Source organism: Aaosphaeria arxii, assembly GCF_010015735.1.
Source record: "Aaosphaeria arxii CBS 175.79 unplaced genomic scaffold BU24scaffold_6, whole genome shotgun sequence".
Taxonomy (NCBI): domain Eukaryota; kingdom Fungi; phylum Ascomycota; class Dothideomycetes; order Pleosporales; genus Aaosphaeria; species Aaosphaeria arxii.
In genome coordinates this window covers 1,860,066-1,872,784 of record NW_022983479.1, presented here as the reverse complement: position 1 = coordinate 1,872,784, position 12,719 = coordinate 1,860,066, and the positions used below count along the sequence as shown (strand labels likewise).

Here is a 12,719-nt window from a genome sequence, read left to right as displayed (position 1 = left end):
TGGGTAGTTAGGGACGCCGTATCTTGCTCATTGTCATTGAATACTCTCAAGATGAGGTTCCAAGGGTTCAATGGTGAATATGATATTGCGAGAACGATCGCGACGACAACTAACGCACGCACGACAACGAGTGCTCTCTTTGATAGGATCATAGGGTCGGAGCACGGACTTGTATCCTCCAGCAAGGGAGACAAACGCGAAGCTAAGTGTCCAATCAAGGAGGATGCACAGGGTAATATCTGCACTATGTCTTCGCGTTGTTGAGAAGGAGGAAGGGACGAGCGCGATGTGCGAGGTGGACTTTGTTATTGAGGCACCGCAAGCAATACCAGAGGAGGTTCTCCGTAGATAGATACTCCGTACCTAGGTAGGTAGTTGCAGTTACGTGTTTGAAGGGTGTTGATATTAAGCTCAATTGCGCTAACCCGGATCGACACAGTGCGAGCTAAACCCTTCACGGTTTTTGCGGAGCAGATGTGCGATCAGGTGGGACCGTGAATGCAGGATCGAGAGAAAGGCATGACGTTTTGTCCCCGGCGAACATGGGCAATTGGAAGCGGAAAGCAAAGGGGAAGATGGGCGAAAAAGTTGAGATTTCGATTCGATCGATGGGAAAATGCCTTGGAAATTGCGGGTCTACCTCAATCCCCATCAAAAGAATAGTTCGTAATAGTCGTAATAGTCGTAATGCTAACACTACTACGGAGTACTGTGGAGGTAAGTCGTCTCAGGCGTTAATTAGAACAGGCGGGCTGGATGGGATCTTGGAAGTGAAAGCGATGTGATTGGTTGGAGCTTGGCGCATTCACCAAATTACGTCACAGATCGGTCACCTGCAAGCTTCATCACGACATTTGGGGTTAATGAGTTAATGGAGAAGAGACGACGTCGCAGGTACAAAAGCCTCGCCCATTCCTCTTTGTCCCTTTCCGCTACTGACTGCCATAACTACTACAAACTCCTCATTAACTCCATCTCCCATCATCTACAACCAAAACAACCAATTTCCCATTCACCACAATGGCCACTCTCCACTGTACGTTTCTCCAGCCCATCCATTACATCACGTTGCCCCTCTTGTCTCCGCGTGAAATTGCTCCTTCTCCGTGCATAGCCGATGAAAGGAAAAGGTGGTGCACCACAGAGGAAGAGAAAGGAATTTTTCTACTGATCAACTCTACTCTTCATCTACTCGCACATCCTCATCTATACCCAATTGCAATTCCAAAATACTTACATCAACCTCCTACAGACCTCCCCCCCGTTAAGCCCTCGGCCATCGCCCTTGGAACGGCTTTCAACCACGCTGTCTCCCTCGCTGTCCTCGGCCCCGTCTTCGGTGACGCCTACCGCCGCGCCCAGCAGGCTAACACCAAGGAAGAGTACTTCCACTCTAAGGAGGCTGCCACTGCTGCTGCTTCCTGGGGAAGCTCCGTCGTCGGATCTGCCATCCAGTCCTACGGTGTTGGTGCTCTTATCAACGCTACCGGCACCTTGACCTACAAGGGCGCTGCTTACCTCGGTTCTTTGATCTTCTTCGCCTCTGCTGCTCCTTCCGTAAGTCTCCAATGCCCGCACTTTTATCTCGTCTCATTCAATTGCTTATACAACTTCCAGATCGTCTCCCAGGTCCTCACCGAGAAGCGTCCCCTTGACACTATTGCCATCGGTGCCGTTGCCCGTGTCCTCGAGACCGTCGGCCTCAGCTTGTTCCTTACTTACTGGGGAACTCGCACCAACCCTTTTGACTAAATTAATCGTAATGCAAGACTCGATGGCATGGAATGATTTCATTGTATCGGTTCGGTTCGTAAGGTGTTGAGATTTGAAAAGCCCAATGATGCTGGCTTCTTTCGAAACATGATATATGTATAAATAGCTGTCAATGAAATGACAATAATCAAGTTCAACCATGTGTTTGTCAATCCGTGCGAAGTAATCGCTCTGTGCAGTCTACACGGCTCTGATGGGGCATTTGCTCACCATGCTTGTCAAACTACCTCGATCGTCCTGTGTCGGATCCGTCTTTGGCCGGTGCCAAAAGGGGCAGAGTGGTGCACAACGAATCTAATCACTTATCTCCCATGCTCAATGTAAACTCCCACGCGTTTTTCCAACCAGAGGGTTCTAGGTCAGGTGGGAACGAGGTGTTTCGTAGATCTCTGACGACTCTAGTTATAAAGTGATAACTACTAAACAAACAACTTCTCTGTTATATGGTGAAGATTATGAATTATATCACTCGAACTAGTGACCGTTCATTTTAAAGATCAATAAAACTAAGGTATAGTGACGAGTTTTACTTGGTAGGAGAAACCTAATGTTGTAAGAGACAAATACTCCCGGGCATAATTTGCTCTGCCAGAATTTCCCAAAGACGTCGACATTACGATTCACATGTAATAAAAAGTACCTACATAATGACGAAGTTTTCATCATAAAGTCATCCCAATTATTCAATTGTACAAAGATTATTGCTCATAGAAGCCATGCGATACCTTCCAGCATCTTAGAGCGAGAACTGTGCCTAGGTGTACACTTTAACTCATCAAGTACTCCCAGTCGATCATTCTAAGATCGGTCCGACGCCATCGGCCCCTCCTTCATCATTTTCATTAGCCCGCCGAGTCCTTTCTTGCTTCGTCCTTCTGGTTCAATCTGCGAACCAGACACCCCCGGTCGACTCAGCCCTGGATTAAAAGGAGTTGGAGCATTCGACGAGGAAGCATTAGTTTCATTTGCAGGTATTGTTGGCGGAGGGCCGTGGTAAAATTGTCCAGTTTCAATCTCGGAGCGACCCGCGTCGATAGCGGCTTGATTCTTAACGTGGACTTGCGCATCCGGTTTGGAAAAACGTTTGTCTACTGAAGAATTTAGAGTTCCGCGTAGTGTCTCACCGGCACCCTAAGTGTGGTCAGAGATATACATATGAGGGAGTAATTTGTTGATAACTTACATGAATGCCTGCCGCAGCCGTTTTGAGGTTGGCAATCGTGCCTTGCTTACGGGCGGGTTGCTGCTGCTGCGTTTGATGGAGCTGTGGTTGAGCATGGGCGCCCGGCTGTAATGGCGCTGGATAAACAGATGGTGACGGATCAGCATAGCCAACTTGATGGTGTGCTTGGTGCTGATTCAGATGATCTGCTTGCTGGTGTCCGGTAAGCGACTGTGGCATCCCCTGTTGTGGTGCTGGCTGTGGTATCTGCCCTGGTATCTGCTGCCCCTTTGATTGTGTCGGCAGAGGAGGTTGGGCTTGTCGCGGAACCTGGTAATGCTGCGAAGGCACCTGTCGTGGCACCCCTGGCGGTGGTGTTCGTGAGGGATAGGAAAAGTTGCTGGCACGCGTGGGACTCGAGGGGCTGACCGGCGATGCCATTGGGTTTGGGTGCTCAATTGCTGGTGAACATGAATCGAGCTCGACCCGATGCCTGATATTACTCTTATTTGGAACCGGTGGGGAAGAACTGGTTTGTTGTGGATCTAAGTGTGATGGGTTTGGCTGTGTTTGGTTTGTATGTGGAATGGGTGGAGCAGGGGCTGGAGGGCTTGGTCCAGATGTGTTTGTTATGCTAGCTTGCGGAGATGCCCGTCCACTGTTGTCATTTGGTGCTTGTACAGTGGTACTTCCTCCCGGACCGGTCGTTGTCGTTGTGGTAGTAGTCGTAGTTGTGGTAGTAGTGACAATGTTTCCAGTCTTCGTATCCTGATATGTCTCTCTTGCGATGTTCTCTTGGCTTGAGGGTTGGCTTATAGGCTGAGGCTGTGGAATTGATTGATTCTGTTGAGCTTGGTGAGCTTGTTGACTGTGCTGAGTCGCTTGTTGGACTGGTGGAGTGGGAGGAGTTATATTTGTCGTAGGGGCTTGCAGAGTTGTTGGTGGTGGTCGCAACTCTCCACTGACTGGGCGGGTTCGCGAAGGACGCCGTTCTGTACTCGAGAAACTTGGAATGCCACTGCTGTTCACATCTGATCTCGAGCTATTGTTCGGCTCGCTGCTACCATAGGTTGAATCAACTGGTGGTTCCTGTGCCTCGTTTTTGGGATCCTTCTCCTTCTCCTTCTCCTTATCTTTGTCCTTCGAGTGGAAAGGATTCGAAAGCCGCCATTTCGACTTCTTGTCCTTTCCAGGGGATGGTTGGCTGGTCGAAGGCATTGTCGAGTACGAAGAGTTGGCGTTGTCTGTGTCCAACGGGGACACTATCGGTACAGCAGGAGCATTGCCCTGGGTTTCGGATGCTCGTCGACTACGACTGGGCGATTGAACTGGTCTTCTCTTTACGAGTTTTCCCCCTTGTCGCACTGGCTCGGACATGTTCAGATAGATGTAAAGTGTGATTAAGGAGTTTTTCAAATCGAAGAATTCCGGTGATCAACTCGCGAGAGTTGCAGGAGAGAACCCCAACATTACCCTCAGGATTTGATTTGAAGTGATGTCATATTGGGGTGTGTGGCGCATGATTTATGTGGCGCCCCGTACTACAGCCCGTCAACCAATAAGAAGGATATCTTCCGGTCGATCGTGAAAAGAACGGGTTGGGAAGTCCTGGAAAAGCAGGTTAAGGTTTGTAGCAGGATGATGGATGACGATTGGTGAACGTTGCCGAATGGAGAATTGAGCCGGCCCATAACCAAGTATGAATGACATGACCCACCATGTACCGCCCTGCGAGCGAGCGGCCCAGGCGTGCCGTTCCTGGTTGATCAGATAATATGTGTGTACCTTTTCAAACACTACTTAGATCGGCCGCACAATATTCTTCATCGTCGATAGAGATAGAATGAGTATCTTGGATGAGACTTTATAAGAACTGTAGGGTCGCCTTGATGACTGTTTGTCGAATGAGCCTTTGGATTGCTAGGGTGACTGAGGGGCACCTAGACATCAGCCACGATTCTCGGACCCCACGCAAAGTCACGCCGCATCCTATAAACAGAAACCACACGTAGACATCCTCATATCTAACACCACAGAAGATTACAACTTTGTTCTGAGTTTTGAGGCTGGCGAGCTTCAATGGCGGAGGTAATCGGCCTCGCAGCTTCGATCATCCAGATCGGAGCAACAGGCCTGAAGCTTTCAGAAACATTGTACCAGTATGCCGAAACGGTTGCGTCTGCTGACAAACGTGTTGGCGATATAGCACTTGAAGTAAACCTCACGTCGTCCCTGATCAAGGAGCTGGGTACGATCTTCAATGAGAAACGCAATGTGTCTTTGCTGTCGCAAGATGCAGTCAAGACGGCCAATACGACGATCAAGGCTTGCGAAAATGTTTTCGTGAAAATGAGCGCGGAGGTGAACAAGACGAATAAAAACAAGCTAGGAAAATTCACGCTGCCGTTTCGGGAACCTAAGATCAATCTTTTGAGGACACATCTTGACATGCTGAAAAATACACTGCAGCTGTTATTGGGGGTGCTGAATCTTGCTCATTCAAAGCTCACACAGTGTGTTCCCCTTAACAAACAGGTGGGCTTTAAATACTAACCGATACTGCAGCGACGATCGCCGGGTAGAACAAAAACTTCGCGAGCAGATCAAGACTTTATTACTCGAGAAGAAAAAATCTACTAAGCGATACGAAGAGTCGTTGAAAAACTATAACAGGTATGTATCAGTTATGAGATCCAAAATTCGGCTTCTTCTAATTGATTCTGTAGTGACAGCGAGGACGACGAATGGGAAGAGCAACCAAGTCACAAACCTTCCTTAGATAGCCCAAAGGATGGGACTATTTCCATATCTCAAATCAGTACAACAATAACGACTGACAATCTTGCACAATGCGTCCAACATGTCCAAACTCTCCTCGGAGATATCGAGAGACTACAGCAGGTACTCGCAAAAGCAGAAGCTGGTGTGGATCATTCAGAACATCATCAAGCCATCATCGGATCGTATCTACGGACCAAAGACCATCTCGATGGTATTTTCTTAGGCAATCCAAAATCAGCCGGCGACATTGCAGTTGACCAGATCGAGACTTTGTCAAAGGACCCAAAGAATGAAAGCGCCACATCACTTAAGCAATCACTTACAGGGTCAACGATACGAGGCACCACCCCTCGTAATAGTGAGGACGGGAGTGTATTGTCATTCCAATCACGAATGTCCGAAGCAGAATTCAAAGTTGCAATCCAGGGGGCTATAGAAGAAGGCAAGCGGCAGGAACGGGAAAGACTTTCTGAAGAAACCAAATACAGCCAGCAAAAAGAACCAACTGCGGTGGAAGCAGCCAGAAACGACGATTTCCAGCGTGGCAGTGACATTTCATTTCCTCAGGATGGGAAACCTACGACTACAAAGGGAAGTGGGAAAATACCAAACGATGCTGACGTGATGGATTCCAGGACAGGTCCATCCATATCTGAGGAGGCAATGAGGACAATACCTCAATCGAGCCAAACACCATCACTCGAAGGTGTTCCAAGTATCGAAGACCAAAAAGCAAATAAGAACTCGGACGAGATCATCTTCTTAGATGCATTAGGAAGGAAATTCAGATTCCCATTTGAACTCGTCAATGAATTCGACGTAAGATATTCCCGCCCCATCAGAAGTTGTTTGCCGTAGACTTTGTGTTCAGATTATTCCCATTCTTCCAAATTTCAACCAAATTATGGTTGGAGACTAGTATGCTAAGCAGAGAGCAGAAACTCAAGGCATTGATTGACAAGATATTCGCAACTAACGACAAACTAAAACTGGAAGTCAACCTGGGTAGATTTGATTTGCTTGGGTCAGGCCAACGAGTCATTACTTTTGCGACATACGATAGAGAAGTCCAGCCTGGGCGTATGATAGTCATGAGTCTATGGTCCGCCCCGATCCGTACTGATAGTTCAACCGCTTCAGAAGGAGTACCCAACAGAAGGCCGAGATCAAAATTGCACGTTCTGAAAGGTCGACATCCTGGCATGCGTCTCGAAGTAGTAGAAGCACTTAGTGACGATGAGTCGACCAATTCTACGCCAGCACCTTATACGCAAGCACCGCCGCCACTACCACCTCCCGCAATGTCTGTACACATGCGTCCCTCGATGTCCATGCATACGCCTCCCACAATTTCGATGGAACATGTAAATGTTTATAATCGTGCATCGCCGTCACACTATTACTCAGCCAGATATCCCGCCAGACAATCCACCCACAGTGACTACAGTCTCCCTGTTACACTACAATCTAGAGCTACAAGCTTTCAACCTTTCAGTGCCCCTAAGCCGTCGCCAGATTCCATCTACAGAACAGAACGCATGGATAACGAAAAGAAAAAGGAAGTGCCTCATAAATCTTCTTTACCTTCTGCAAATGAGCTGCAGTCCAAAGCATCTGAGAGGGGTCGTTATTCATCATCTTTCCGTGCTAGAAGGCTGGAAAGGCAGAAGGAACAACTCAGTGACGACACTGACAAGCACTCTCACGGTCAGCAGAAGGGCACAATTCCTCCAGACCTTTCGAACACCACGGGCTATGAAATTCCCCCTCGATCAACAGTCTTAAACACTTCGGATAGACCAAGTTACACCGAACGTCAACGCAGCCCAATACCAAGTCGCTTCGCTACATACCCTTCGGCACGTTATGCGGAGCAACCCCAATCGGCAGTAAATCCATCGGACGATACTGAGACCGATCACACAGACTCTTCTGACACTTATATCCAAAGGAGGTCAAAAAAAAGGAATCAAACTGACCCAGCTGGGTCGGATGAAGATGCGTGGGAAACCATTGAAACCGAGACCGAGACCGAGACCGAGACCGCGAACTCGGAGAAGGATCATACGCCCCGGCTTGTGAAACGAAGGCCAACGATAGAGTCTGATGTGGAACAAACACGACAGGCATCGGCATATGAAAGAAGAATACTGGCACGGCGTAACGAAATAAACTTATCCAGAACTGTAAAGAGTCTGTCCCTGGAAAACCAAGAAGATGAAATCAAGGCGGAAGACAGCGCGAAAGAAGACCGACAATGGCGCGTTATTGTAGAGAATTCGAAGTCTGCAAGAAGAGAGACCCGTCTTCGTGTTGATCCTAACGATAGCATGCTCGCACGGCTGGGAATCGAACATGAGAATAAGGTGGATGAAGAGAAGGTGGCAGTTGAAGTCCCAGCTTTGAGGACGATGGTGGAATCATTGGATAGCGAAGACGATGAGGACGAACCGCCTTACACTAGCAAGGAGAGATCGGAATTGCAAACTTCGGACACAGAGGTCGACGAAGAAGTAGATGCTCTGCTCCGAGACTGGACGACTGTTGTGTAAACACGAACAATGATTGAGCCAAGAAACTCGCAGATGCATACAGACCTAACGTACCTAGGTAGGTACCTAGGTTAGGTACCTTGTATATGAACACCTCTGAGAGATGAATATAATAACGTTCACACATATCAACCTGTCAATGGAAAGAAACCGCAACGGCCCGCACACCCATATGCATCTCTTATCTTTGCCCTAACAGTTGCCGTTACCTTAGAATTTAATCTCACGTCTTGCTACTGCCCGCTCCTACCGTACAAGTTACCCCTCCACATCCACTTGAATTTCCTCTTCAGGCAATCCAGTACGTAACAACTATCCCATAGTATACCCGACACCTCCCGCCCAACCTCCTAACCTTCCGTTTTCACCCATTATTGAGTACCTACAATGCTACAGTGTACGGACTACGGAGTAACTATTAGTCTGTTACTGTGTAGTAGGCAAAAGGCAGTGTCAATCCTTATCGTCTCACTTGCCCCCAACCCCAGCTTGAAGTATTTCCTCATGGGTCTAGGCAAAGAGCACCAAGCCACAATTTCCCGACACAATTCTCCCTAACTACCATTTCTCCGACGAAAGCGAAATCGGAATGACTGCAAGGGGCTTAGCGTACTACAGCTCCGCACCAATAATGTATATTTCCGGGTATGCTTGGCGCAAATGACCATCATAATACCGAGTTACGAGTAACCATCAAACAACCTCAAGTAAATCTGGTCTCCACATCTTACAATTGAGCCCGGGGTGACCTCAAACGAATGAATCTAGTTGTATTATTGTACGGAGTATTCAAATACCGTTCTCCTCGCCAAATATACGGCCATCACCATGGTCGAAAAATGTTCCTCGATCCATCTTTTTTGTAACAACCTACTGGTAAGGGGAGATTCTAAATATGCTAGATCTTGCACATCTACCCCGAAAATGCCCTATGAGATGGTGTCGACATACACACTGCCACAACCTCATCATGACCGAGGATGCAAGCAATTGTGATATTCCATCTCCCTGTCGCGTCCGCGTTTTCGTGCCGCAGTCCCGCAGTATGTACAGTACAGGCAGCAATCCGCTCGCGTGCGCATCAATTAGGCGAGACATGCACATAATGCCCGCTCCGCTGTTCCGCCGGTATGTATGCACGTCTTTTGTAGGTACCTGTTAGAAATACGGCAATTACAATGGCATGGAGGACGTGGACTGGATCGTGACCTGGCCAATGATAGCGGAAGTCGTAATGGAGAGGGAGGATTGGCAGCGGCGGCGGGGGCTACCTATTACTCGATTCGCTTACTCGATACGTTGTCCAACGTTCTGTCATCGCTTGGGTACAAATGTGCAAATGTAAGTTGACCACCAACCGTGGGTTCAGATTCGGCCTCCCCACGGCCGGCCTACTAGCCCTCTCCTTCATTTAAGTGGTTCGTACTCGGGTCGGGGAGTGCGCACACGAGCAACGCACGCACACGACCCAGGACAGTGGACTCCAGCTGTTGCTCCCGTCCCAATGCGGTAATGTAGCCACAGCCAATCAATTCCTCTGCACCCCTCCCCCTCCAACATTTTTTTTTGTTTTCTACTTTCACATGCCACACCACATGCACCGTCATCCTATGTTGTGTTTGGGCGGCAGTGCCGCGTTTTCGCGCGCACCGAGAATTTTCGCCTCTGTTCGTTCGGTATTCTGAATAGAGGTGGTGGTATCATGGTTACAAGTCGACGGTTTTATATGTCGCATTGTGCACAGCGTATAGTTTACTTGTCTGCTTGTGGTGACGTTCGGCTCGTGCGCGGAGACGTCCGATTCTAACGGACAGTTCCGAGACTCTCTGCACTGAGAAAACCACGGTGGGGGTGGACTGGCAGTTACGTGTGTACAGAGAATCGCCGTGTGGTTTGGCAGTCGACGAGTATGTGTTTGAACAAATGTATAGCACGCATCTATGGTTCAACGAGGCAGGTTTGATTTTTTGGTAATCGTTATTGCATTTATTCATCATCAATGTGAGGTATCGTCTATATACACAGTCCTGAAGTCCTGCATTTTGCACCATCCTCGTCTAATGGACTCAAGATGCACAAATCGTTGAAGAAGGAAACTCGCTAGTTTCCCATGACACCCCCATATCCCGTTCGCCGACGACGCATGGAGGAGAAAAAAAGGTATCGTAAAAAATTGAGGTATCGGAAAGAAGAGAGACAGCCTGTTCATTTAGCACCAGCTAAATGATTCAAGGCCACCAGTCACCCTGGTCCTTCATGGCAGCGGCGACCTTGACGAAGCCGGCGATGTTGGCACCAGCAACGAGAGATGGGAACTCGCCCTCCTTGGGGGAGACGTAGGTCTTGGCGGTCTCGAGGGAGTTCTCGAAGATGTTCTTCATGATGCCCTTGAGCTTGGCGTCAACCTCCTCGGAGGTCCAGCTCAAGCGCTGGGAGTTCTGAGCCATCTCAAGACCAGAGACAGCGACACCACCGGCGTTGGCGGCCTTTCCGGGTCCGTACCAGATGGCATTGCCCTTCTGGGAGACACGGTGAGCCTCGAAGATGTCGATGGCATCCTGGGTGGAACCCATGTTGGAACCCTCGGCGATGAACCTGCAGCCAGCGTCGATCAGGGCCTGAGCCTCCTCGCCGGAGACCTCGTTCTGGGTCGCTGAAGGGAGAGCGACGTCGACCTTGCCAACCTCCTTCCAGGGGCGGGCACCCTCGACATAGCGGAAGTTGTGGTTCTCGAGGGCAGTAAGGGCCTTGTGCTGGAGCTTGAGGGCGGCGATCTCGTTGACGATCTCGGGGGTGAATCCCTTGTCATCGGTAGCAATCAAGGCACCCTTGGAGTCGGAAAGGGAGACGACGGTAGCGCCAAGCTCGATCAGCTTAAGGGCAGCGAATTGGGCAACGTTGCCGGAACCAGAGATGGCGACCCTCTTGCCAGCGAAGGACTCCTTACCACCGGTAGCGTAGTTGATCATGTGGTCGACGTAGTAGACGAGACCGTAACCAGTGGCCTCGGGGCGGATCAAGGAGCCTCCCCAGGAAGCACCCTTTCCAGTGAGAACACCCTCCCACCTGTTGCGGAAGGCACGGTAAGCACCGAAAAGGTAGCCGACCTCGCGGCCACCAACACCAATGTCACCAGCGGGGACATCAGTATCGGCACCAATGTGCTTGCTGAGCTCCCTCATGAAAGAGACGCAGAAACGGCGGATCTCGTTGTCAGACTTGCCCTTGGGGTCGAAGTCGGATCCACCCTTGCCACCACCCATGTTAACTGCATCCGTCCGTTAGCCTGACAATCCTTTATTCCAATTGTTTGCGGGGAAGATACTCACGGCCGGTGAGCGCATTCTTGAAGATTTGCTCGAAACCCAAGAACTTGAGGATGGAGAGGTTGACCGAAGGGTGCAATCGGAGACCACCCTTGTATGGGCCTAGGGCGGAGTTGAACTGGACGCGGTATCCCTTGTTGACCTGGCACTCGCCCTTGTCGTTCTCCCAGACGACGCGGAACTGGATGACACGCTCGGGAATGGAGACGACCTCGAGGGCCTTCCTGTACTCGGGGATCTTCTCGAAAAGCTGCTGGACGTTAGGAATTGCCCTCGTTGACAAATGCTGAATCGGATAAGGCTGCATACAGTGGAGTTCTCAAGGGTGGAGACGAGCTCTGCAGAGGTGAGTTAGTTTGATGCTTGAATTGAGTGAAGGCCAATCAAAGTGTGAGAGAGGCGCGCCTGTGAGAGCCCTTGCACATGTACGGTAGGGTTCGTGCGACCACTCTCGTGACAATTGCTAGAAAGTTGAAATGAAATAAGTGTACTTACCCTTGTGGGCTTGCTCAAACTCAGGCTCGGCCATTGCGACTGTTGTTGGTTTTGGGTGTCTGTTTTTGGAAGTGAATGTATGAAGGAAGGTATAGACGCCTTGATCAATTGAGCTCAAGGGTTGGTTGAAAATGAATTGAGGTAGAGTAGAGGTGATGGAGAATGGAAGAAGGAGGAGCAAGAGGAAAGGAAATATATAGATGTTCAAAGATGGCCTTTGTCGGCCGGTAGCTGGAGCTCAAGCTCTCGAAAAGAAATGATGGGCGGCGAAAAGTGTCCAAGACGGCGAGGGACTTGAGTGGCCAGAAGTGAATGTTAGGATCAAAGAATGGTGTACGAAGTTGAAGATAAGGAATCTGGCCAATGGGAGAGAAGCCTGCGGCCGTCAAGGTTAGCGTTGAGGGCTGTAGTTGTCATGTAATTGTCGAGGGTCAGAGGCCGATGTCAACTTCCGGTGTCGGCACGCACTACTAGTACAGTCTACTTCCCACCACGACCACCACGACCACCACGACCATCACCCGTAGGTACGAGTACTTTGACCTGTATACTCCATACTAATTGCATACCTTGTCGGTGGTTACCTCTCGTTTCGTCTCCCTGATCCAGGGAGGTCCTACGACTGCTACC

The 12,719-nt window shown here is 49.5% G+C and overlaps 4 protein-coding genes across 4 annotated transcripts; 2 read left to right on the top strand and 2 right to left on the bottom strand.

The window, feature by feature from the left end:
• Nucleotides 1-1,020: 1,020 nt before the first annotated feature.
• Nucleotides 1,021-1,752, top strand: BU24DRAFT_350151 (DUF1761-domain-containing protein; the record flags this gene model as incomplete). Its single annotated transcript, XM_033523630.1, has 2 exons — nt 1,021-1,557; nt 1,618-1,752. The coding sequence occupies 2 exons, from the start codon at nt 1,021-1,023 to the stop codon at nt 1,750-1,752; spliced, it is 672 nt and encodes a 223-aa protein (XP_033382074.1).
• Nucleotides 1,753-2,259: 507 nt separating this feature from the next.
• Nucleotides 2,260-4,759, bottom strand: BU24DRAFT_494157 (uncharacterized protein). The gene is made up of 2 exons (XM_033534022.1): nt 2,957-4,759; nt 2,260-2,904 (listed from the first exon to the last, which is right to left on the bottom strand). Exons 1-2 carry the CDS (start codon nt 4,310-4,312, stop codon nt 2,572-2,574), a joined length of 1,689 nt encoding a protein of 562 aa, XP_033382073.1. The 5' UTR covers nt 4,313-4,759; the 3' UTR covers nt 2,260-2,571.
• A 255-nt stretch (nt 4,760-5,014) lies between these two features.
• Nucleotides 5,015-5,950, top strand: BU24DRAFT_327054 (uncharacterized protein; the record flags this gene model as incomplete). The annotated part of the gene is given in 3 exon segments (XM_033522995.1): nt 5,015-5,448; nt 5,501-5,657; nt 5,672-5,950. Coding segments are annotated over 3 exon segments (870 nt in total), but the record flags the coding sequence as incomplete, so codon positions are not given.
• Nucleotides 5,951-10,306: 4,356 nt separating this feature from the next.
• Nucleotides 10,307-12,594, bottom strand: BU24DRAFT_424736 (NADP-specific glutamate dehydrogenase). The gene is made up of 4 exons (XM_033528578.1): nt 12,090-12,594; nt 11,904-11,932; nt 11,598-11,844; nt 10,307-11,536 (listed from the first exon to the last, which is right to left on the bottom strand). The coding sequence occupies exons 1-4, from the start codon at nt 12,121-12,123 to the stop codon at nt 10,497-10,499; spliced, it is 1,350 nt and encodes a 449-aa protein (XP_033382071.1). The 5' UTR covers nt 12,124-12,594; the 3' UTR covers nt 10,307-10,496.
• Between the last annotated feature and the right edge of the window lie 125 nt (nt 12,595-12,719).